We start from the raw sequence: 25,856 nt of genomic DNA on the forward strand, positions 1-25,856 counted from the left end.
TTACTCCGGCACTCTGTGAAACGTCACCTATCCATGTTCTCCACAGATGCTGCCTGACCCACTGAGTTACTCCGGCACTCTGTGAAACGTCACCTATCCATGTTCTCCACAGATGCTGCCTGACCCGCTGAGATACTCCAGCATTTTGTGTCTATATCTTACATGTGATGTTTCAGGTCAGACTTATTCTGTATAAAGAAGGCTCTCGACCCGAAATGTCACCCATCCATGTTCTCCAGAGATGCTGCCTGACCCACTGAGTTACTCCAGCACTCTGTGTCCCTTGTGTATAAGAAAATAACTGCAGATGCTGGTACAAATCGAAGGTATTTATTCACAAAATGCTGGAGTAACTCAGCAGGTCAGGCAGCATCTCAGGAGAGAGGGAATGGGTGACGTTTCGGGTCGAGACCCTTCTTCAGACTGATGTCAGGGGGGGCGGGACAAAGGAAGGATATAGGTGGAGACAGGAAGATAGAGGAAGAACTGGGAAGGAGGAGGGGAAGAGAGGGACTCCAGCACTTGGTGTCCTTTGTTGGAAGGTCATGTTGCAATTACAAAAGTCGTCGGTGTGCATTTTTGATTTGCAGTCCGACAAACGCAGTTCCTGTTGTTTACACCAAGCGCCGCCGACATTCTTAAGTTTCGCTTTTGTTTCGTGTTTAGTAACTACAGCAACATGGCTCGGCGGCACAGTTGCTGTCTTACAGTTACCGTCTTACAGCGTTGACAAAGACCCGGGTTCGATCCCGACTACGGGTGCTGTCGGTACACTGGAATTTAGAAGGATGAGGGGGGATCTTATTGAAACATATAAGATAATCAGGGGTTTGGACACATTAGAGGCAGGAAACATGTTCCCAATGTTGGGGGAAGTCCAGAACAAGGGGCCACACAGTTTAAGAATAAGGGGTAGGCCATTTGGAACGGAGATGAGGAAGAACTTTTTCAGTCAGAGAGTGGTGAAGGTGTGGAATTCTCTGCCTCAGAAGGCAGTGGAGGCCAGTTCGTTGGATGCTTTCAACAGAGAGCTGGATAGAGCTCTTAAGGATAGCGGAGTGAGGGGGTATGGGGAGAAGGCAGGAACGGGGGTACTGATTGAGAGTGATCAGCCATGATCACAATGAATGGCGGTGCTGGCTCGAAGGGCTGAATGGCCTACTCCTGCACCTATTGTCTATTGTCTATTGGTACGGAGTGGGTTTTGGTGGTATAAATGTATGTGAGGTGTGTGTGTGTGTGTGTTAATCCAAGTTCTTTTCCCCTCATGTTCACTCCGACTGTACCCAACTTTCTCCAGAGCTGCCAAGCTGAGGGACACCTGATATATAACCTGATATGACAACTATACAAAATAACTTTACATTTACAAAGGACCTACAGATGCAGGTTTATCAATTATACTAATCTATAAAATTAGATTTATTTTTTTAGATTTAGAGATACAGCGCGGAAACAGGCCCTTCGGCCCACCGGGTCCGTGCCGCCCAGCGATCCCCGCACATTAACACTATCCTACACACACTGGGGACAATTTTTACATTTGCCCAGCCAATTAACCTACATACCTGCACGTCTTTGGAGTGTGGGAGGAAACCGAAGATCTCGGAGAAAACCCACGCAGGTCACGGGGAGAACGTACAAACTCCGTACAGACGGCGCCCGTAGTCAGGATCGAACCTGAGTCTCCGGCGCTGCATTCGCTGTAAGGCAGCAACTCTACCGCTGCGCCACCGTGCATAATAAATTAGTTTATATATTAGAAAGGAACTGCAGGTGCTGGTTTATACCGAAGATAGACACAAAAAGGTAGAGCAACTCAACGGGTCGGGCAACATAGAAACATAGAAAATAGGTGCAGGAGGAGGCCATTTGGCCCTTCACCGCCATTCAATGTGATCATGGCTGATCATCCACAATCTGTAACCCGTGCCTGCCTTCTCCCCATACCCCTTGATTCCGCTAGCCCCTCGAGCTCTATCTAACTCTCTTTTAAATTCATCCAGTGAATCGTCCTCCACTGCCCTCTGCGGCAGAGAATTCCACAAATTCACAACTCTGGGTGAAAATGTTCCTTCTCACCTCAGTTTTAAATGGCCTCCCCTTTATTCTAAGACTGTGGCCCCTGGCTCTGGACTCCAAATTGGGAAAAAATTGGGAACATTTTTCCTGCATCTAGCTTGTTCAGTCCTTTTATAATTCTACATGTCTCTATAAGATCCCCTCTCATCCTTCTAAACTCCAGTGAATAGAAACATAGAAACATAGAAAACAGGTGCAGGAGTAGGCCATTCAGCCCTTCGAGCCAGCACCGCCATTCAATATGATCATGGCTGATCATCCAACTCAGTATCCCGTTCCTGCCTTCTCTCCATACCCCCCTGATCCCTTTAGCCACAAGGGCCACATCTAACTCCCTCTTAAATATAGCCAATGAACTGGCCTCAACTACCTTCTGTGGCAGAGAATTCCACAGATTCACCACTCTCTGTGTGAAAAAAAACTTTCTCATCTCGGTCCTAAAAGACTTCCCCCCTTATCCTTAAACTGTGAGCCCTTGTTCTGGACTTCCCCAACATCGGGAACAATCTTCTTGCATCTAGCCTCTCCAACCCCTTAAGAATTTTGTAAGTTTCTATAAGATCCCCCCTCAATCTTCTAAATTCCAGCGAGTACAAGCCCAGTCTTATCAATCTTTCCTCATATGACAGTCCCGCCATCCCAGGGATCAATCTGGTGAACCTACGCTGCACTGCCTCAATTACAAGGATGTCCTTCCTCAAATTAGGAGACCAAAACTGTACACAATACTCCAGATGTGGTCTCACCAGGGCCCTGCACAACTGCAGAAGGACCTCTTTGCTCCCATACTCAAAAGAAAAGAAAAAGGTGATGTTTCGGGTCAAGACCATTCTTCAGACTAAAATTAAATTAAAAGTAGTTTAGTTTACGGAGACAGTGCTCCTCCCCACCAACCGCACAATAACACTATCCTACACACAGTAGGGACAATTGACATTGATACCAAAGCCAATTAGCCAACAAACCTGTACGTCTTCGGAGTGTGGGAGTAAACCGGAGATCCCGGAGAAAACCCACGTGGTCACAGTACAAACTCCGTACAGACGGCACCCGTAGTCGGGATGGAACCCGGGTCTCTGGCGCTGTGAGGCAGCAACTCTACCGCTGCGCCACCGTGCCGCCCTTAAAGACTTGATTTAAAAAAAAACATGGTGGCGATATAATGTAGTGAAGATATGGTGCGATAATAATGAATAAAAGGCAGCTTTGCAACACGCATATTGCCTTGTTATATCAATATGCACCATTTTCAATTAATTTCCACAAGGATGTACTGAATGAAAAATGTAGTCAATAGACAAGAGTTGCAGGAGGAGGCCATTCGGCCCTTCGAGCCTGTACGCACCGCCATTCAATGTGATCACGGCTGATCATCCACAATCAGTACCCCGTTCCTGCCCTCTCCCCACACCCCCTGACTCCGCCACCTTTAAGAGCTCTATCTGTAGATTAGTGTGATGGTGTCACTCGTGTTATATGTCATGCTTTTGTTGTTACGCCCCTGTAGCGTTTGAGTGACCACTGCTTGCGAGATTGGGGTTAGTGTAAGTGGGACGTGCAGGCGTGAGCTTGTGCTTGCTATGTAGTTAATAAAGTCTTTGGATCGTTATCCAGGTGTAAGGCTTCTGTTGTTATTATTACGGTCACAACATCTGGTCTCCAATTGGAGGCGTGGGTTCGTATCCCACTTCTGACACCATGTTGTGGTGACCGTATTAATAACAGAAGCCTTACACCAGGATAACGATCCAAAGACTTTCCCGAGTGGCGGCACGGTGGCGCAGCGGTAGAGTTGCTGCCTTACAGCGAATGCAGCGCCGGAGACTCAGGTTCGACCCTGACTACGGGCGCCATCTGTACGGAGTTTGTACGTTCTCCCCGTGACCTGCGTGGGTTTTCTCCGAGAACTTCGGTTTCCTCCCACACTCCAAAGACGTACAGGTTTGTAGGTTAATTGACTGGGTAAATGTTTTTAAAAAATTGTCCCTAGTGCGTGTAGGATAGTGTTAATGTGCGGGGATCGCTGGGCGGCGCGGACTCATTGGGCCGAAGGGCCTGTGTCCGTGCTGTATCTCTAAATCTAAAAAAAATCTAAATTAACTACATAGCAAGCACAAGCTCACGCCTGCACGTTCCACTTACACTAACCCCAATCTCGCAAGCAGTGGTCACTCATTATCTCTATTGAAAGCATCCAGAGAAATGGCCTCCACTGCCTTCTGAGGCAGGGAATTCCACAGATTCACAACTCTCTGGGTGGAAAAAGTCCTCCAGCAACTGAACGAACGATGCCTTAATACTTTATGATCACATGTGACAAATCACAATGAGACTCTTTGTTTTGCCGACAAAGTTTCCAAGCATTCCACTAGTGGGAGAGTCTGGGACCAGAGGGCACAGCCTCAGGATTAAAGGACGCACCTTTAAGAAGGAGATGAGGAGGAATTTCTTTCATCAGAGGGTGGTGAATCTGTGGGATTCGTTGTTGCAGGAGGTTGTGGAGGCCAAGCCAATGGATATTTTTAAGGCAGAGATAGATAGATTCTTGATGAGTGGGGGTGTCAGGGGAGAAGGCAGGAGAATAGACAATAGGTGCAGGAGGAGGCCATTCGGCCCTTCGAGCCTGTACGCACCGCCATTCAATGTGATCATGGCCGATCATTCTCAATCAGTACCCCGTTCCTGCCTTCTCCCCATACCCCCCTGACTCCGCTATCCTTAAGAGCTCTATCTAGCTCTCTCTTGAATGCATTCAGAGATTTGGCCTCCACTGCCTTCTGAGGCAGAGAATTCCACAGGTGCCTTCTGAGGCAGAGAATTCCACAGAATGGGGGTTAGGAGGGAGAGATAGATCAGCCGTGATTGAATGGCGGAGTAGACGTGATGGGGATGGACGGATGGCCTAATTATGAATATAACTGCAGACGCTGGTACGAATCGAAGGTATTTATTCACAAAATGCTGGAGTAACTCAGGGTCGGGCAGCATCTCGGGGGAGAAGGAACGGGTGACGTTTCGGGTCGAGACCCTTCTTCAGACTGATGAAGGGTCTCGACCCGAAACGTCACCCATTCCTTCTCTCCCGAGATGCTGCCTGACCCGCTGAGTTACTCCAGCATTTTGTGAATAAATACCTTCGATAGCCTAATTATGCTCCTTTCACTTATGACCTTATGATTGAGTCCCTGGGAGCACCTCATTCTGGGTCCCTCTTTTTCTTGCCCCCACACCGGGCCCCTGTGTGTTCCCAGCGGCGCGTCCGATCTCAGGCACCCTGGTGTTCCTCGTGATCACCCTCATGACCGCGTCCTGCCTTTCCCATTATAAACGTGCCGTCACGCTTGCAGTGGAAGGTCGATGAGCTCACGCAACAGGTTGAGTGGGAATTCGCTGAGCTGCATCAGATCCTCAACAAGGAAGAACACGAACTGAAAGAAAGACTCAACGCGAGAGGGGAAGAACTGCTGGACAGTTTCAACGACAGACCTGCCAGTGACAGCGATCAAACCGTGCTGCAGACCATCTGGAACGTGCTGAAGGTAGGTGTTCAATTTACCCGTTCGTTCCGTTTAGAGTTAAGAGGCGGGAACAGGCCCTTTGGCCTACTGAGTCTGAGCCAACCAACGACGATCGTCCGCTCACGTTAGTACAGTTCAGAAATACAGAATGGACACAGGCCCTTCGCGCCAGTCCGCGCCGACCAGCGATCCCCTTCCTCCCTCCTACACGCACGAGGGACAATTTGCAATTTCACCGAAGCCAATAGACAATAGACAATACGTGCAGGAGGAGGCCATTCGGCCCTTCGAGCCAGCACCGCCATTCAATGTGATCATGGCTGATCATTCTCAATCAGTACCCCATTCCTGCCCTCTCCCCATACCCCCTGACTCCGCTATCCTTCAGAGCTCTATCTAGCTCTCTCTTGAATGCATTCAGAGAATTGGCCTCCACTGCCTTCTGAGGCAGAGAATTCCACAGATTCACAACTCTCTGACTGAAAAAGTTTTTCCTCATCCCAGTTCTAAATGGCCTACCCCTTATTCTTAAACTGTGGCCCCTGGTTCTGGACTCCCCCAACATTGGGAACATGTTTCCTGCCTCTAACGTGTCCAACCCCTTAATAATCTTATACGTTTCGATAAGATCCCCTCTCATCCTTCTAAATTCCGGTGTATACAAGCCTAGTCACTCCAGTCTTGGAGTGACATATGACAGTCCCGCCATTCCGGGAATTCCCGCCAAACCTACACTGCACACCCTCAATAGCAAGAATATCCTTCCTCAAATTTGGAGACCAAAACTGCACACAGTACTCCAGGTGCGGTCTCACTAGGGCCCTGTACAACTGCAGAAGGACCTCTTTGCTCCTAGACTCAACTCCTCTTGTTATTGGCTTTCTTCACTGCCTGCTGTACCTGCATGCTTCCTTTCAGCGACTGATGCACTAGGACGCCCAGATCTCGTTGTACGTCCCCTTTTCCTAACTTGACACCATTCAGATAATAATCTGCCTTCCTATTCTTACCACCAAAGTGGGTAACCTCACACTTACCCACATTAAACTGCATCTGCCATGCATCCGCCCACTCACACAACCTGTCCAAGTCACCCTGCAGCCTCATAGCATCTTCCTCACAGTTCACACTGCCACCCAGCTTTGTATCATCTGCAAATTTGCTAATGGTACCTTTAATCCCTTCGTCCAAGTCATTGATGTATATCAAACCTACAAACTTGTCAGACCTACATATATGAGACCTACAAACTTGTACGTCTTTGGAATGTGGGAGGAAACCGGAGCACCGGGAGAAAGCCATGCGTTCACGGGTACAAACTCCGTACAGACAGCACCCGTAGTCGGGATCGAACCCGGGTCTCAGGCGCCGTGAGGCAGCAACGCTGCCGCTGCACCACCCCACCACAAAACGAACATTGCTGCCTGACCCCCGCAGCAAAATAAACATTAAGATCAGTCAAGCAGCCAAAATCTCCTTTCAAACAAAAAACCCTGTATTTGTTTCTCTTGTTAAGAGAGCAAAGAGGTCCTTCAGTCCCTAGTGGGTGTAGGATAGTGTCAGTGCGCGGGGATCGCTGGGCGGCGCGGACCCGGTGGGCCGAAGGGCCTGTTTCTGCGCTGTATCTCTAAATCTAAACTTAAAAATATCCACTGACTTGGCCTCCACAGCCCTCTGTGGCAATGAGCTCCACACGTTCACCACCCTCTGACTAAATAAGTTCCTCCTCACCCCCTTTCTAAAAGAGCGCCCTTTAATAGTGAGGCTGTGCCCTCTGGTCCTAGACTCTCCCACCAGTGGAAACATCCTCTCCACATCCACTCGTATCTATACCTTTCATTATTCTGTACGTTTCAATGAGGTCCCCCCTCTCAACCTTCTAAACTCCAGCGAGCACAGGCCCAGTGCCGACAAACGGCCATCACATGCTAACCCACTCATTGCTGGGATCGTTCTCTGCTGTGCAGTTTTGGTCTCCAAATTTGAGGAAGGATATTCTTGCTATTGAGGGCGTGCAGCGTAGGTTTACTAGGTTAATTCCCGGAATGGCGGGACTATCATACACTGGAATTTAGAAGGATGAGAGGAGATCTTATCGAAACGTATAAGATTATTAAGGGGTTGGACACGTTAGAGGCAGGAAACATGTTCCCAATGTTGGGGGAGTCCAGAACCAGGGGCCACAGTTTAAGAATAAGGGGTAGGCCATTTAGAACTGAGATGAGGAAAACTTTTTCAATCAGAGAGTTGTGAATCTGTGGAATTCTCTGCCTCAGAAGGCCAATTCTCTGAATGCATTCAAGAGAGAGCTGGATAGAGCTCTTAAGGATCGCGGAGTCAGGGGGTATGGGGAGAAGGCAGGAACGGGGGTACCGATTGAGAATGATCAGCCATGATCACATTGAATGGCGGTGCGTACAGGCTCGAAGGGCCGAATGGCCTCCTCCTGCACCTATTGTCTATTGACCGTAAACCTCCTCTGGACCCTCTCCAGAGCCAGCACATCCTTCCTCAGTTACGGGGCCCAAATCTGCTCGCAGTGCTGCCTCAGACATTATATTTCAGATGAATGTTGAAGAGATCCTGCCATTAGTACATCCGTCACTTGTCACACAAGTAAAAGGTTGAACTCTCCCCTTGAGTGGTGTTGTGGGTGATGGGAAGGAATGAGACATCATAGATCGGTGGCACTGAGGTAGAGCAGCTGCCTCACAGCGCCAGAGACGCGGGTTCGATCCCGACTAAGGGTGCCGTCTGTACGGAGTTTGCACGATCTCCGGGTTTGCCTGGGTTTTCTCCGGGCGCTCCGGTTTCCTCCCACACTCCACAGATCTACCGGTTTGTAGGCTCAAGTCAAGTCAAATTTATTTGTCACATACACATACACGATGTGCAGTGAAATGAAAGTGGCAATGCCTGCGGATTGTGCACAAAAAGAATTACAGTTACAGCATATAAATAAAGTTAATAAGTTACTATTAGTGTCGACAAAAATTTAGTCTCTGGGGTTATAAAAGTTGACAGTCCTGATGGCCTGTGGGAAGAAGCTCCGTCTCATCCTCTCCGTTTTCACAGCGTGACAGCGGAGGCGTTTGTCTGATCGTAGCATCTGGAACAGTCCGTTACTGGGGTGGTAGGGGTCCCCCATGATCTTGCTTGCTCTGGATCTGCACCTCCTGATGTATAGGTCCTGCAGGGGGACGAGTATAGTTCCCATGGTGCGTTCTGCCGAACGCACTACTCTCTGCAGGGCCATCCTGTCCTGGGCAGAGCTGTTCCCAAACCAGACTGTAATGTTGCCGGACAGGATGCTCTCTACAGCCCCAGAGTAGAAGCAATGAAGGATCCTCAGCGACACTCTGAATTTCCTCAGTTGTCTAAGGTGGTAAAGGCGCTGCTTAGCCTTACCCACCAGTGCGGCAATGTGCGTTGCCCATGTCAGATTCTCTGCGATGCGGACTCCCAAGTATTTAAAACTGCTCACCCTATCCACAATAGACCCATTTATCTCCAGTGGCGTGTACGTCCTTGGATGTTTAGCCCTTCTGAAGTCCACAATCAGCTCCTTCGTTTTAGTGACATTCAAGAGGAGGCTGTTGTCCTGACACCAGAGTGCCAGATCCGCCACCTCCTCCCGGTAGGCCTTCTCATCGTTGTTGGTGATCCGGCCCACCACCACAGTGTCATCAGCAAACTTGATGATGGAGTTTGAGCTGAACCTGGCCCCACAGTCATGTGTGTACAGGGAGTAAGTACAGTAGGGGTACTGTACTTGGCTTTGTAAATTTGTAAATTGTCCCTTGTGTATATAGGCTAGTGTTGGAAAATAACTGCAGATGCTGGTACAAATCGAAGGTATCACAAAATGCTGGAGTAACTCAGCGGGTCAGGCAGCATCTCAGGAGAGAAGGAATGGGTGACGTTTCGGGTCGAGACCCTTCTTCAGACTGAACTGAAGAACTAGGCTAGTGTTAGTGTGCGGGGATCGCTGGTCGGTACGGGATTCGGTGGGCCGAAGGACCTGTTTCCACGCTGTTTGTCTAAACCACAAATGAAATATAATAAATGTAACTAAAAAAATTGCCGATTGAAACATCAAATTCATATCGTGTATATATATTTTCTATTTTAGGAGATAATGTCACCTCCATCTGGGTAAGTACTTTGCGTTTTGTTCCTTGACTACCTTTGTGATGCATGGCTTGTATACACTGGAATTTAGAAGGATGAGAGGGGATCTTATCGAAACGTATAAGATTATTAAGGGGTTGGACACATTAGAGGCAGGAAACATGTTCCCAACGTTGGGGGAGTCCAGAACAAGGGGCCAGTTTAAGAATAATTGGTAGGCCATTTAGAACAGAGATGAGGAAAAACGTTTTGAGTCAGAGAGTTGTGAATCTGTGGAATTCTCTGCCTCAGAGGGCGGTGGAGGCCAATTCACTGAATACATTCAAGAGAGAGCTGGATAGAGCTCTTAAGGATAGCGGAGTCAGGGGGTATGGGGAGAAGGCAGGAACGGGGTACTGATTGTGGATGATCAGCCATGATCACATTGAATGGCGGTGCTGGCTCGAAGGGCCGAATGGCCTCCTCCTGCACCTATTGTCTATTGTCTATTGCGAGGGTTGTCCAGTGTGTGGACTCGGCCATTAACAGGATTTACTGCTCTTTCTGAAGACACAGAGAGGAAACCAGGCATGAAAACCATGTCGTCAGTAACATACTGGCGGGTGAATTCGGTGGACCTGTTCAGCACGTGGTGTGGAGGCAGATGAGGAAATCGGTTAAACCAGGTAGGCAGCAGTGTTTGCAGGCACAAAACGCCGGGGTAACTCAGCGGGTCAGGCAGCATCTCTGGAGAGAAGGAATGGGTGCCGTTTCGGGTCCCTTCTACAGACCCTTTTTCTTCTCGACCCGAAACGGCACGGCACGGTGGCGCAGCGGTAGAGTTGCTGCCTTACAGCGAATGCAGCGCCGGAGACTCAGGTTCGATCCCGACCATGGGCGCCGTCCGTACGGGAGTTTGTACGTTCTCCCCGTGACCTGCGTGGGTTTTCTCCGAGATCTTCGGTTTCCTCCCACACTCCAAAGACGTGCGGGTATGTAGGTTAATTGACTCGGTAAATGTAAAAATTGTCCCTAGTGTGTGTAGGATAGTGTTAATGTGCGGGGATCGCTGGGCGGCGCGGAATCGGTGGGCCGAAGGGCCTGTTTCCGCGCTGTATCTCTAAATCTAAATCTAAAATCGAAACGTCACCCATTCCTTCTCTCCAGAGATGCTGCCTGGCCCGCTGAGTTACTCCAGCATTTTGTGTCTACCTTGTATTTAAACCAGCATCTGCAGTTTTTTTTCCAAGGTTTGCTGGATGCACTAAGCAGTGGCGTCAACATTTGAGTTCAGTTCAGTTTAGTTATTGTCACACGTACCGAGGTACAGTGAAAAGCTATCCAGTCAGCGGAAAGACAATACGTGATTACAATCGAGATTGGGGGGATCTTATTGAAACATATAAGATAATTAGGGGATTGGACACATTAGAGGCAGGAAACATGTTCCCAATGTTGGGGGAGTCCAGAACAAGGGGCCACAGTTTAAGAATAAGGGGTAGGCCATTTAGAACGGAGATGAGGAAGACCTTTTTCAGTCAGAGAGTGGTGAAGGTGTGGAATTCTCTGCCTCAGAAGGCAGTGGAGGCCAGTTCGTTGGATGCTTTCAAGAGAGAGCTGGATAGAGCTCTTAAGGATAACGGAGTGAGGGGGTATGGGGAGAGGGCAGGAACGGGGTACTGATTGAGAGTAATCAGCCATGATCGCATTGTCTATTGTCTAAAATAACTGCAGATGCTAGTACAATCAAAGGTATTTATTCACAAAATGCTGGAGTAACTCAGCAGGTCAGGCAGCATCTCAGGAGAGAAAGAATGGGTGATGTTTCGGGTCGAGACCCTTCTTCAGACTGATGTCAGGGGGGCGGGACAAAGGAAGGATATAGGTGGAGACAGGAAGATAGAGGGAGAACTGGGAAGGGGGTGGGGGGGAAGAGAGGGACAGAGGAACTATCTAAAGTTGGAGAAGTCAATGTTCATACCGCTGGGCTGCAAGCTGCCCAGGCGAAATATGAGGTGCTGTTCCTCCAATTTGTGCTGGGCCTCACTATGGCACTGGAGGAGGCCCATGACAGAAAGGTCAGACTGGGAGTGGGAGGGGGAGTTGAAGTGCTCAGCCACCGGGAGATCAGGTTGGTTAAGGCGGACCGAGCGAAGGTGTTGAGCGAAACGATCGCCGAGCCTGCGTTTTGGTTTCGCCGATGTAGATTGTCAGGGGAGATATAGAAGGGTAAGGTGTGAAAACACAGATCAAAGGGGACGCTGATCAAGGATATGTAGAATGGTTCAGTTAGCTGAGGGGAAGGTGACAACGAGGTGTACAATCAGTAACATTTAATCAGGTGGACAGTGAAACTAGTCGGACAATTAAGGTGGGGGAGGGACAGAGAAAGCAAGGGCTACTTGAAGTTAGAGAAGTCAATGTTCATACCGCTGGGCTGTAAGCTGCCCAAGCAAAATATGAGGTGATGTTCCTCCAATTTGCGCTGGGCCTCATTCTGACAGTGGAGGAGGCCCAGGACAGAAAGGTCAGTGCGGGAGTGGGAGGGGGAGTTAAAATGTTTGACAACCGGGAGATCGCGTAGGCCCGGGGGGACTGAGCGGAGGTGTTCAGCGAAACGATCGCCGAGCCTGTGCATGGTCTCGCCGATATATAGACATGCAGGTTGACTGGTTGATACCGCTAGTGCAAGGTGACTCTTAAGACAAGTGAGAGAGAATAGGCATCAGAGAAATAAGTCCGTGAACACGACTGATAAAGTCGTAGAATCGTAGAGCATGGAAACAGGCCCTTCGCGTTGTTGTTGTTGTTGTTGGTCCTTCGGGTTCGAAGATGACCCTGACTTCACTTTCGATCTTATTATTTCGACCGCTGATTGGGATCGCTGCCAGCCGTGGTGTGTACGTTGGCCGAGGTTGAAGTCATGACATAGAAACATAGAAAATAGGTGCAGGAGTAGGCCATTCGGCCCTTCGAGCCTGTACGCACCGCCATTCAATATGATCATGGCTGATCATCCAACTCAGTATCCTGTACCTGCCTTCTCTCCATACCCCCTGATCCCTTTAGCCACAAGGGCCACATCTAACTCCCTCTTAAATATAGCCAATGAACTGGCCTCAACTACCTTCTGTGGCAGAGAATTCCACAGATTCACCACTCTCTGTGTGAAAAAAAACGTTCTCATCTCGGTCCTAATAGACTTCCTCCTTATCCTTAAACTGTGACCCCTTGTTCTGGACTTCCCCAACATCGGGAACAATCTTCCTGCATCTAGCCTGTCCAACCCCTTAAGAATTTTGTAAGTTTCTATAAGATCCCCCCTCAATCTTCTAAATTCCAGCGAGTACAAGCCGAGTCTATCCAGTCTTTCTTCATATGAAAGTCCTGCCATCCCAGGAATCAATCTGGTGAACCTTCTCTGTACTCTCTCCATGGCAAGAATGTCTTTCCTCAGATTAGGAGACCAAAACTGTACACAATACTCCAGGTGTTGTCTCACCAATGCCCTGTACAACTGCAGCAGAACCTCCCTGCTCCTATACTCAAATCTCCTCGCTATGAATGCCAACATACCATTGGCTTTCTTCACTGCCTGCTGCACCTGCATGCCTACTTTCAATGACTGGTGTACCACGACACCCAGGTCTCGTTGCATCTCCCCTTCTCCTAATCGGCCACCATTCAGGTAATAGTCTGCTTTCCTGTTCTTGCCACCAAAGTGGATAACCTTACATTTATCCACATTATACTGCCTCTGCCATGCATTTGCCCACTCACCTAACCTATCCAAGTCACGTTGCAGCCTCCTAGCATCCTCCACACAGCTAACACTGCCCCCAGCTTCGTGTCATCCGCAAACTTGGAGATGTTGCATTCAATTCCCTCGTCCAAATCATTAATATATATTGTCAATAGCTGGGGTCCCAGCACTGAGCCTTGTGGTACCCCACTAGTCACTGCCTGCCATTCTGAAAAGGACCCGTTTATTCCTACTCTTTGCTTCCTGTCTGCCAGCCAGTTCTCTATCCACATCAATACTGAACCCACAATACCGTGTGCTTTAAGTTTGCATACTAATCTCTTATGTGGGACCTTGTCGAAAGCCTTCTGGAAGTCCAGATATAACACATCCACTGGTTCTCCCTTATCCTCTCTACTAGTTACATCCTCGAAAAATTCTATAAGATTCGTCAGACATGATTTACCTCTCATAAATCCATGCTGACTTTGTCCAATGATTTCACCACTTTCCAAATGTGATGCTATCCCATCTTTAATAACTGACTCTAGCATGACTTGCGCTTGACTTGGATTTAAGTGAGAGGGAGTTGCACAGATCGTTGGCCTCACTCTCTCGTCCCGGCCTATCGGGCTCCAGCAGCAAGACATCGTCTAGACGACTGGGGACAGGTCGGGATGCAGTGGATGGTCAGAAGTGGCCTACGTATCTCACTCTGCCCTCGCGGCGCTTTGCTGGGATCGTCTTTCTGCCCGTTGAACCGTCTGGAGGTTTCCCCCGCGCAATCCGCCGAACCCAGGCTTCACATGCTTGGTAGACAAGCCCTAAGCCGCTGGAAACAACGACTTGCCGACTGTACTTGTGGCATGCACACAAGACAGTGGAGACATCATAGAAACATAGAAAATAGGTGCAGGAGTAGGCCATTCGGCCCTTCGAGCCTGTACGCACCGCCATTCAATATGATCATGGTTGCTCATCCAACTCAGTATCCTGTACCTGCCTTCTCTCCATACCCCCTGATCCCTTTAGCCACAAGGGCCACATCTAACTCCCTCTTAAATATAGCCAAATGAACTGGCCTCAACTACCTTCTGTGGCAGAGAATTCCACAGACTCACCACTCTCTGTGTGAAGAAATGTTTTCTCATCTCGGTCCTAAAAGACTTCCCCCTTATCCTTAAGCTGTGACCCCTTGTTCTGGACTCCCCCAACATTCCGTTAGCCCCAAGAGCTATATCTAACCCTCTCTTGAATACATCCAGTGAATTGGTATCACAAAATGCTGGAGTAACTCAGCGAGTCAGGCAGCATCTCTGGAGAGAAGGAATGGGTGACGTTTCGGGTCGAGACCCTTCTTCAGACTGATGTCAGGGGGGGCGGGACAAAGGAAGGATATAGGTGGAGACAGGAAGATAGAGGGAGAACTGGGAAGGGGGTGGGGGGGAAGAGAGGGACAGAGGAACTATCTAAAGTTGGAGAAGTCAATGTTCATACCGCTGGGCTGCAAGCTGCCCAGGCGAAATATGAGGCGAAATCAGCGAGTCAGGCAGCATCTCTGGAGAGAAGGAATGGGTGACGTTTCGGGTCGAGACCCTTCTTCAGAGTATTCTCCAATGAATTGACCTCCACTGCCTTCTGTGGCAGAGAATTCCACAGATTCCACAACTCTCTGGGTGAAAATTTATACGTAAACCTTCAGCGTGGGGGCGGGGGTAGATTTTTAGATTTAGAGATATAGCGCGGAAACAGGCCCTTCGGCCCACCGAGTCCGCTCCGCCCAGCGATCCCCCGCACACTAACACTATCCTACACACACTAGGGACAATTTTTACATTTACCCAGTCGATTAACCTACAAACCTGCACGTCTTTGGAGTGTGGGAGGAAACCGAAGATCTCGGAGAAACCCCACGCAGGTCACGGGGAGAACGTACAAACTCCGTACAGACGGCGCCTGTAGTCAGGATCGAACCTGAGTCTCCGGCGCTGCATTCGCCGTAAGGCGGCAACTCTACCGCCGCGCCACCGTGCCGCTCACAGTCCTGCCGCTGATCCCACGGCTTGGGGGGACCGCCCCGGTCTCGACCGCCCTTCACGTTATGGCCTTCGTCATGTATCTGTACACTGTGAGTGGCTCGATTGTAAGCATGCATAGTCTTTCCGCTGACTGGTTAGCACAGAACAAATGCTTTTCACTGTACCTCGATACATGTGACAATTAACTAAACTCAAACTCAGACTATACCACCTCAAATCAAACTGAGGAACTTTATTTGATTAAGGCTTGGTCATGCTTGTATCGTATAGGTTAAGTCGACTGGAACAAGTTTGTCATATGCATGTAAGGTGAGGTACAGTTACAATGAAAAGCTTGCTTATACTGCATCTATTCTTGCATAAAACCATATGAAATTTAACATTCAGAACAATGTGCCGATTAATTAATTCAGACCTCGAAGATAATCTAGTAAGATTTAATATCTGAAGGTTTACGTATACATTTTCACCCAGAGGGTTGTGGAATCTGTGGAATTCTCTGCCACAGAAGGCAGTGGAGGCCAATTCATTGGAGAATACTCTGAAGAAGGGTCTCGACCCGAAACGTCACCCAGTCCGTCTCTCCAGAGATGCTGCCTGACCCGCTGTGTCACTCCATTTACTCCGTTTAGATTAATCTTATCGAAACGTATAAGATTATTAAGGGGTTGGACACGTTAGAGGCAGGAAACATGTTCCCAATGTTGGGGGAGTCCAGGACCTGGGGCCACAGTTTGAGAATAAGGGGTGGGCCATTTAGAACGGAGATGAGGAAAACCTTTTTCAGTCAGAGTTGTAAATCTGTGGAATTCTCTGCCTCAGAAGGCAGTGGGGGCCAGTTCTCTGAATGCTTTCATAGAGAGAGCTGGATAGAGCTCCTAAGGATAGCGGAGTCCGGGGGTATGGGGAGAAGGCAGGAACGCGGTACTGATTGAGAATGATCAGCCATGATCACATTGAATGGCGGTGCTGGCTCAGAGGGCCGAAGGGCTCGAAGGACCGAATGGCCTCCTCCTGCACCTATTGTCTACTGTCTATTGTCTCCAGCATTTTGTGATACCAATTCACTGGATGTATTCAAGAGAGGGTTAGATATAGCTCTCAGGGCTAACGGAATCAAGGGATATGGGGAGAAAGCAGGAACGGGTTACTGATTCTGGATGATCATATTGAATGGCAGTGCAGGCTCGAAGGGCCGAATGGCCTACTCCCGCACCTACTTTCTATGTTTCTAAGGGCAGTGGAGGCCAATTCACTGGATGAATTTAAAAGAGAGTTAGGTAGGGCTCTTAGGGGCTAGCGGAATCAAGGGACATTGGGGTGAAGGCAGGCTGATTGTGAATGATCAGCCACGATCACGTTGAATGGCAGTCACATTGAATGTGATCAGCCATGGCCTCATTTGAGGCAGTCCGAAGAAGGGTCTCGACCCGAAACGTCGCCCATTCCTTCTCTCCCGAGATGCTGCCCGACCTGCTGAGTTACTCCAGCATTTTGTGAATAAATACCTTCGATTTGTACCAGGATCTGCAGTTATTTTCTTATACATTGAATGGCGGTGCTGGCTGGAAGGGCCGAATGGCCTCCTCATGCACCTATTGTCTATGTGTCTAGGTAAATGAACTCCAATTGCTGCTGGTAGTATAAGAAAATAACTGCAGATGCTGGTACAAATCGATTTATTCACAAAATGCTGGAGTAACTCAGCAGGTCAGGCAGCATCTCGGGAGAGAAGGAATGGGTGACGTTTTGGGTCGAGGCCCTTCTTCAGTCTGAAGATGGGTCTCGACCCGAAACGTCACCCATTCCCCTTCTCTCCCGAGATGCTGCCCGACCTGCTGAGTTACTCCAGCATTTTGTGAATAAACCCAAGTGCTGCTGTTCAGACTGGCTCCCCTCATTGACATTTTCTTTCTGCCTTACAGTGTTCTCGCGCTTGACCCTCGATGTGAATTCAGCCCACCCCAGGCTCGTTATTTCTCCAAACCTGACCGCGGTTTGCATCGGATACGGAGAGCAGGCGCTGCCGCGGAGCGCGAAACGATTTCAAAACCGCGCCTGCGTGCTCGGCTCGAAAAAGATTAAGGGCGGGAAACATTACTGGGAGGTGGAGGTCGACCAGGGGGCAAAGTGGGCGGTGGGGGTCGCGAGGGAGTCGGTCGGCAGGCAGGGCACGGCGGACTTGACCGTACAAAATGGCTACTGGGTGATCAGCCCCCACAGGAGCAACTGGCTCCAGTCGATCGTCGACTTCTTCGCGCAGACGGACGGAGGTTCGGCGGGCGCGGAGCACCTTGCGCTCCAAGCCGACCCGGCAAAGGTCGGCGTTTATCTCGACCACGAGGAAGGGCAGGTGTCGTTTTATGACGCCGATAACATGTCTCATCTGCACACGCACAGCGGGCCGATCTCCGGCGCAGTCTTGCCTTTCTTCGGGCCTGGGCTCTCGACAAATAATTGGATGAAACTCTCCCAGCCGTGGTGGTAAAACCCACCTGCCTAATCGAGGGATGAATCATTAAATAATATAATCTGCTCGCAGTCTTGGGCGACGTTTCGGGTGTCAATAGACCACAGACAATAGGTGCAGGAGGAGGCCATTCGGCCCTTCGAGCCAGCACCGCCATTCAATGTGATCATGGCTGATCACTCTCAATCAGTACCCCGTTCCTGCCCTCTCCCCATACCCCCTGACTCCGCTATCTTTAAGGGCTCTATCCAGCTCTCTCTTGAATGCATTCAGAAAATTGGCCTCCACTGCCTTCTGAGGCAGAGGATTCCACAGATTCACAACTCTCTGACTGAAAAAGTTTTTCCTCATCTCCGTTCTAAATGGCCGACCCCTTATTCTTAAACTGTGGCCCCTTGTTCTAAACTCCCCCAACATTGGGAACATGTTTCCTGCCTCTAACGTGTCCAACCCCCTAATAATCTTATACGTATCGATAAGATCTCCTCTCATCCTTCTAAATTCCAGTGTATACAAGCCTAGTCGCTCCATTCTTTCAACATATGATAGTCCCGCCATTCCAGGAATTAACCTAGTAAACCTACGCTGCACGCCCTCAATAGCAAGAATATCCATCAAATTTGGATTCCAAAACTGCACACAGTACTCCAGGTGTGGTCTCACTAGGGCCCTGTACAACTGCAGAAGGACCTCTTTGCTCCTATACTCAACTCCTCTTGTTATGAAGGCCAACATTCCATTGGCTTTCTTCACTGCCTGCTGTACCTGCATGCTTCCTTTCAGCGTGTTTCACTGTCAGAATCGAACAATTAAATTCTTATATAGTATATGAAAATAACTGCAGATGCTGGTACAAATCGAAGGTATTTATTCACAAAATGCTGGAGTAACTCAGCTGGTCAGGCAGCATCTCGGGAGAGAAGGAATGGGCGACGTTTCGGGTCGAGACCCTTCTTCAGACTGATGACGTTTTGGGTCGAGACCCTTCTTCAGTCTGAAGAAGGGTCTCGACCCAAAACGTCACCCATTCCTTCTCTCCCGAGATGCTGCCTGACCTGCTGAGTTACTCCAGCATTTTGTGAATGAAATTCTTACTTGCAGCAGCACAACAGAATATGTAAACATAGCGCACTGTAAACAATATCAATAAAAAGGGTTTAAGTATATGTATTATATATCTAGATACACAGACATACACACATATGAAGACATACACACACACAGACATACACACACAGGTCGGCACGGTGGCGCAGTGGTAGAGTTGCTGCCTTACAGCGAATGCAGCGCCGGAGACTCAGGTTCGATCCTGACTACGGGCGCCGTCTGTACGGAGTTTGTACGTTCTCCCCGTGACCTGCATGGGTTTTCTCCGAGATCTTCGGTTTCCTCCCACACTCCAAAGACGTACCAGGTTTGTAGGTTAATTGGATGGGCAAATGTAAAAATTGTCCCTTGTATGTGTAGGATAGTGTTAATGTGCGGGGATCGCTGGGCGGCGCGGACCCGGTGGGCCGAAGGGCCAGTTTCTGCGCTGTATCTCTAAATCTAAAAATCTAAATATATAGACACACACACAGACAATAGGCAATAGACAATAGGTGCAGGAGGAGGCCATTCGGCCCTTCGAGCCTGCACCGCCATTCATTGTGATCATGGCTGATCGTCCACAATCAGTAACCCGTGCCTGCCTTTTCCCCATATCCCTTGATTCCACTAGCCCCCAGAGCTCTGTCTAACTCTCTCTTAAATTCATCCAGTGATTTGGCCTCCACTGCCCTCTGTGGCAGAGAATTCCACAAATTCACAACTCTCTGGGTGAAAAAGTTCCTTCTCATCTCAGTTTTAAATGGCCTCCCCTTTATTCTAAGACTGTGTGTGGCCCCTGGTTCTGGACTCCCCCAACATTGGGAACATTTTTCCTGCATCTAGCTTGTCCAGTTCTTTTATAATTTTATATGTCTCGATAAGATCCCCTCTCCTCCTTCTAAACTCCAGTGAATAGTCAAGAGTGTTTTACTGTCAGAACAGAACAATTAAATTCTTACTTGCAGCAGCACAACAGAATTTGTAAACATAGTACTCTTCAAACAATATAAACAAAAAAAAGTTCAGTAGATGTGTAGGAAAATAACTGCAGATGCTGGTTTAAATCGAAGGTAGATACAAAATGCTGGAGTAACTCAGCGGGTCAGGCAGCATCTCAGGAGAGAAGGAATGGGTGACGTTTCGGGTCGAGACCCTTCTTCAGTCTGAAGAAGGGTCTCGACCCGAAACGTCACCCATTCCTTCTCTTCAGTAGATATATTGTAGATATAGACACACACATACACACTGATACACACATATATAGACGAACACACACAGACATACACACATAGACATACCCAGACACACGCTTATGGATAAGTGGACATACACATATATGAGAATCTATGCTATTAGCTAAAATGGATGCTTATTTTCAGTAGAAAGCAGTAGGGCATCTCTTATACGCGAGCAATCTCGCAGCTGCACGACCTCGCTAGACTGTTTCAGTACACAGGCTCACACTATCAGGCGAAGGGAGTCATTTAAGAAAAAAGGATCCCTATACTTCTCTGTCTACTCCCTATCGCTCCTAAAGGGACAAACACATTCCATTCCCAATGATAACATTTCTACCACAAGCATCCATCTTACTGCTTTCTACTGAAAATAAGCATCCATTTTATATTAGCTAATAGCACAGATTCTCATCGGCCTCGGGAGCCGCCACAACATATTATATTCCACACAAAGGCTGGTGGGTGTATGGAACAAGCTGCCAGAGGAGGTCATTGAAGCAGGTACAGTTAGACAGGTACATGGATAGGACAGGCTTGGAGGGGCATGGACCAAATGCTGGCAGGTGGTGCATATCAACCACTTTTACCTCTGTCAATGTAACCTTCGCCACATATCTTATGCATGACACACATTCCACCAGGTGCTCCAGTCTGGCATTTGAATAGGTCTGCAGCCACTGATAACGGGTTGCTGTAAGAAAATAACAGCAGATGCTGGTACAAATCGAAGGTATTTATTTCACAAAATGCTGGAGTAACTCAGCGGGTCAGGCTGCATCTCAGGAGAGAAGGTCCCTTTAGGGTTGGTAGTCTGTCTGTAAGCTGATACCAGGAGTGCAACGTTATGGATTGTTCACTCAGCATGGGTTTCAATAAATGCTTTGTGGTTTACCTAATACTTTGTAATGGATTGATTACAAAACCGGTTAGACGAGTGTAGCTGGGACATGTGGGCGTTGAGCCGTAATAATAATAATACATTTATTTTATATAGCGCTTTTCAAGATACTCAAAGACGCTTTACAGAGCAAACAAGACATTAAAAACAAACAAACAAACGATTTGTCCTGACGGAGAAGCGGCGAACAAACAGCGCCAGCGTCCTCTCACGTCAGGGTCCGGCAATAAAGAACACAAGACAACACAATTACAGTTTAACACAGACAACCATCACAGTGATTGCTCCAGGCACACCCTCACTGTGATGGAAGGCAAAGAAAAGCCATAATTTCCTTCTCATTCATCTCCCGTGGTCAGGCAGTCAAACTGCTGCCTCGAGGCGATCGAGGCTCCCGACTTTTGAAGCCCCCGCCGGGCGATGGAAGGCCCCAGGGCCGAGCCGAGCAGGCCGATGAAGGTCCTGAGCCCTCACCGGGCGATGGAAAGTGCCGCGGCCGAGCCACGCAGGGCGATGGAGGTCCTGCGAGCGGGTCGACCGAACCTCGCGATTCGGGGAGGTCGAAGCTGCTACGGCTGGAGCTCCCGAAAGCCGGTCGCCAGCCAGGGACCCGCGAGCTCCCGATGTTGCGGTCTGCAGGGCCCACGGCCGAAGCCTCCGAGATGGTAAGTCCAGGCCCTGCGACCGGAGCCTTCAAGGTCGATCCCAGCTGGAGGCCGCCGACTCCACAGTGTTAGGCCGTAGCGCGAACGGAGATACGACACGGAAAAAGGTCGCATCTCCGTTGAGGAGATTAGAAAGGTTTCTGTCTGCACTGTATCACTCTGTGACTCTATATATACACACATACATATATACATACATACACACATAAAACAACAACAATAGTGCAGAAAGACAAAACTGATGCCCCAGGAACAGCACCTCATATTTCGCCTGGGCAGCTTGCAGCCCAGCGGTATGAACATTGACTTCTCCAACTTTAGATAGTTCCTCTGTCCCTCTCTTCCCCTCCCCCTTCCCAGTTCTCCCAGTCTTCCGGTCTCCACCTATATCCTTCCTTTGTCCCGCCCCCCCTGACATCAGTCTGAAGAAGGGTCTCGACCCGAAAGGTCGCCCATTCCTTCTCTCCTGAGGTGCTGCCTGATCCGCTGAGTTACTCCAGCATTTTGTGAAATAAATACCCCCAAGTCTACGTGGTTCAGAGCTTATTTGAGGTTGTAGTGTTCAATACAATACAATATATCTTTATTGTCATTGTACAGGGGTACAACGAGATTGGGAATGCGCCTCCCATACGATGCAAAAATATAATTAGCTAGTCAGTATTAATTTAAACAACCCAATGAAACTGTTTTAAAACAGAATAAAGTGCAAGTAGATCTGTGCCGGATCACTGTGCGATGTGACCATCCGGCTCAGCCGCCCGATGGCTGCTGGGAAGCTGTTCCTGAACCTGGACGTGACAGTTTTCAGGCTCCTGTGCCTTCTTCCCGATGGCAGTGGTGAAATGAGAGTGTGGCCAGGGTGGTGTGGGGTCTCTGATGATGCTGGGTGTAGTTATTATTGCAGCAATAGATTTCCAGTTGATGCTGTGTGACTAAGGAGGGGTTGCTGCAGGAGGTGGTGTTCCAATATGCTTGCTACCTTTGAGCTGGTGAAGGCTGGAGTGTTGTTAAAGCAGTCCGCGTGAGTAACTGCATTGTATTCAGCCATGTGAATCTTCCGCGTTTCCACGGATTTCCGCATTTTTAAAATCAATTTTCCACGTTTTTGCATTTTCCCCCGCGTTTTTCACTTTGCCAAATAAACGGAGAAATCGGATCGAAAATAAAATGATGTACAGACTTGTAACACCTGCGCTCGGTCCGCATTGACCAAACTGATCTCCTGGTGGCTGAGCACTTCAACTCCCCTCCCATTCCCAGTCTGACCTTTCTGTCATGGGCCTCCTCCAGTGCCATAGTGAGGCCCATCGCAAATTGGAGGAACAGCACCTCATATTTCGCCTGGGCAGCTTGCAGCCCAGCGGTATGAACATTTTCTCCAACTTTAGATAGTTCCTCTGTTCCTCTCTTCCCCTCCCCCTTCCCAGATCTCCCTCTATCTTCCTGTCTCCACCTGTATCCTTCCTTTGTCCCGCCCCCCTGACATCAGTCTGAAGAAGGTTCTCGACCCGAAACGTCACCCATTCCTTCTCTCCTGAGATGCTGCCTGACCTGCTGAGTTACTCCAGCATTTTGTGAATAAATACAGACTTGTAATGAACACTAGGGTTCCGCTAGATGTCGCTAGGGGTTCTGCGAGAAATCCTTCCCCCCACCCCGCGCGCCCTGGAAGTCTCCCCGAAAATGTGACACCCAGGCTGGGCAAGGCAGCCAATCTCGACCTCTTCCTAAACATGGCTGATCATTTGACAAGGTTTCAGGGCATGTGAAAAATAGGCAACTATGCAACGTCTGGCGAAACTATAAACAAAATGAATTTACAGGAACAGAAGCATCCAAAGTCAATGTTTGATTGGAGTTAGACAATAGACAATAGGTGGAGGAGTAGGCCATTTGGCCCTTCGAGCCAGCACCGCCATTCAATGTGATCATGGCTGATCATTCTCAATCAGTACCCCGTTCCTGCCTTCTCCCCATACCCCCTGACTCCGCTATCCTTAAGAGCTCTATCCAGCTCTCTCTTGAATGCATTCAGAGAATTAGCCTCCACTGCCTTCTGAGGCAGAGAATTCCACAGATTCACAGCTCTCTGACTGAAAAAGTTCTTCCTCATCTCCGTTCTAAATGGCCTGCCCCTTATTCATAAACTGTGGCCCCTGGTTCTGGACTCCCCCAACATTGGGAACATGTTTCCTGCCTCTAACGTGTCCAACCCCTTAATAAATCTTATACGTTTCGATAAGATCCCCTCTCAGTTGTCAGGAATTAGGTATTAAAAGTGTCAGTTTACATCAGATCCCTGATACAATGTGTGGCCAGGTTGGATAAGATGATGAATGATAGGATGAATGATGAATGACTTCAAGAGGAAACCCAAATATATAGAGCAGTAAATGTGACACCAGTGGTGTGATCTAATTGGCAATGGTCCATGCATCGTGTCAGAATGGATCTGGCAAGATGGCCCCATGTACAGTGAGGCTGGATTAACACCAGGGTCATTCGTTCAAAGGAACAAACAACCTCCCCCCTTTCACATCAAGGAATTACAACAGAAATGAACGGTAAATACCTTTATTATTGTTAATATAAGTTACTACTATTAATATTAATACTGTTGATTTAAAAAAGTAAAAAATTGAATCATATTAGCAGCACTCTCATCTTCTCCATTGACCAGCTTCTCTCTCGTTTATTTGTCGAAGTAATTTCGCCAGATCTCCAGGTGCTGAATCCAATCGCAATACATTGCAACCCGATGCTTTTCTTCACTGTTCCTTTGAGCACGGATGCCCGCTTTGTCGTGGGGCGGTGGAAGATTTGGGTGAGCAAATGTGGTGGTGCTTTCATCTATTGGCCTTGAAATTGGAGCGCTGTCGTTGCTGCTCTGCTCTCCAGAACCAGGGGCCACACAGTTTAAGAATAAGGGGCAGGCCATTTAGAACTGAGACGAGGAAAAACTTTTTCAGTCAGAGAGTTGCAAAATCTGTGGAATTCTCTGCCTCAGAAGGCAGTGGAGGCCAATTCTCTGAATGCATTCAAGAGAGAGCTGGATAGAGTTCTTAAGGATAGCGGAGTCAGGGGGTATGGGGAGAAGGCAGGAACGGGGTACTGATTGAGAATGATCAGCCATGATCACATTGAATGGCGGTGCTGGCTCGAAGGGCCGAATGGCCTCCTCCTGCACCTATTGTCTATTGTCACTGTCGCTGCCAGTTGCTCCACGCTGTCATGTTGCCTCCCGGGCTGCAGCATTGCCTCGGCCGAACGTTCCTTGGCTTCTCACGTCTGCCTCCATACTGCGATTGAATAATGCGCACCAAATGACAGAGAGCCTTTCTCAGGCTGACCCTCTGCCGTTGGCTTGGATGGTCCTGCCACCTCTCCCGAGGCATTTGTGCCTGGTCTCCAACTGCTGTGTTTTCTCCACTCTCCAATGCATGGATAGTGTTGTGCTGAGAAAATCGTCCCCGCTGTTTAGTGGCACTCAGTAGCGGTTTGTCTGAGTGCAGGATCTTCAGCTGTTGCTGCTATTTAGTGGGTTGGGGAGCAATTCCATTGTGATGAAGTTTCAACATCGACAATGGTCACCGTGGTGAAAACTGCAAAACAAAAGCACTGCATCAACGGCCAATTTGCTCACCTTCTCTGCACCATTTACATCTTAGTTTCAGAGCAATTGGGAAAGTCCACCTTGCACTGACCAATGTGGAGACCATCGCCCTTTCCCATGTTGACATTTTTTGGAATTCACTGCCACAGGATGGTGTGGAGACCCATCACCGAGTATATTTAAGGCTGATTAATCAACGTTGGAATCGCATGGGATCTACGCCAGAAAGATCAGGCATGTTAAATGTTAAAGCAGGCATAAGGGGCTGAACCTGTATTCCTGATTTTACTTCTTACTGGACCAAGTGGACCCATTGGGTCCAAACCTCCTGCATTGGTGCAGCACCCTCTCCTCCTCTCCCCCCCCCCCCCCCCCCCATCCCTTCACCC

At 48.8% G+C, this 25,856-nt stretch overlaps 1 protein-coding gene across 1 annotated transcript in view; it reads left to right on the forward strand.

Moving 5' to 3' along the window:
* Positions 1-18,063, forward strand: part of LOC144602884 (zinc-binding protein A33-like) — an 18,691-nt gene extending 628 nt beyond the window's left edge. Inside the window, exons 2-5 of the mRNA XM_078416006.1 lie at positions 5,430-5,621; positions 9,733-9,755; positions 10,281-10,396; positions 17,417-18,063. Of these exons, the coding sequence (XP_078272132.1) occupies positions 5,430-5,621; positions 9,733-9,755; positions 10,281-10,396; positions 17,417-17,979 (894 nt within the window). The 3' untranslated portion in view covers positions 17,980-18,063. The remainder of the gene's footprint in view (positions 1-5,429; positions 5,622-9,732; positions 9,756-10,280; positions 10,397-17,416) is intronic.
* Positions 18,064-25,856: the final 7,793 nt, after the last annotated feature.

The sequence above is a fragment of the Rhinoraja longicauda genome, chromosome 19, assembly GCF_053455715.1.
Source record: "Rhinoraja longicauda isolate Sanriku21f chromosome 19, sRhiLon1.1, whole genome shotgun sequence".
NCBI classification, from domain to species: Eukaryota; Metazoa; Chordata; class Chondrichthyes; order Rajiformes; family Arhynchobatidae; genus Rhinoraja; species Rhinoraja longicauda.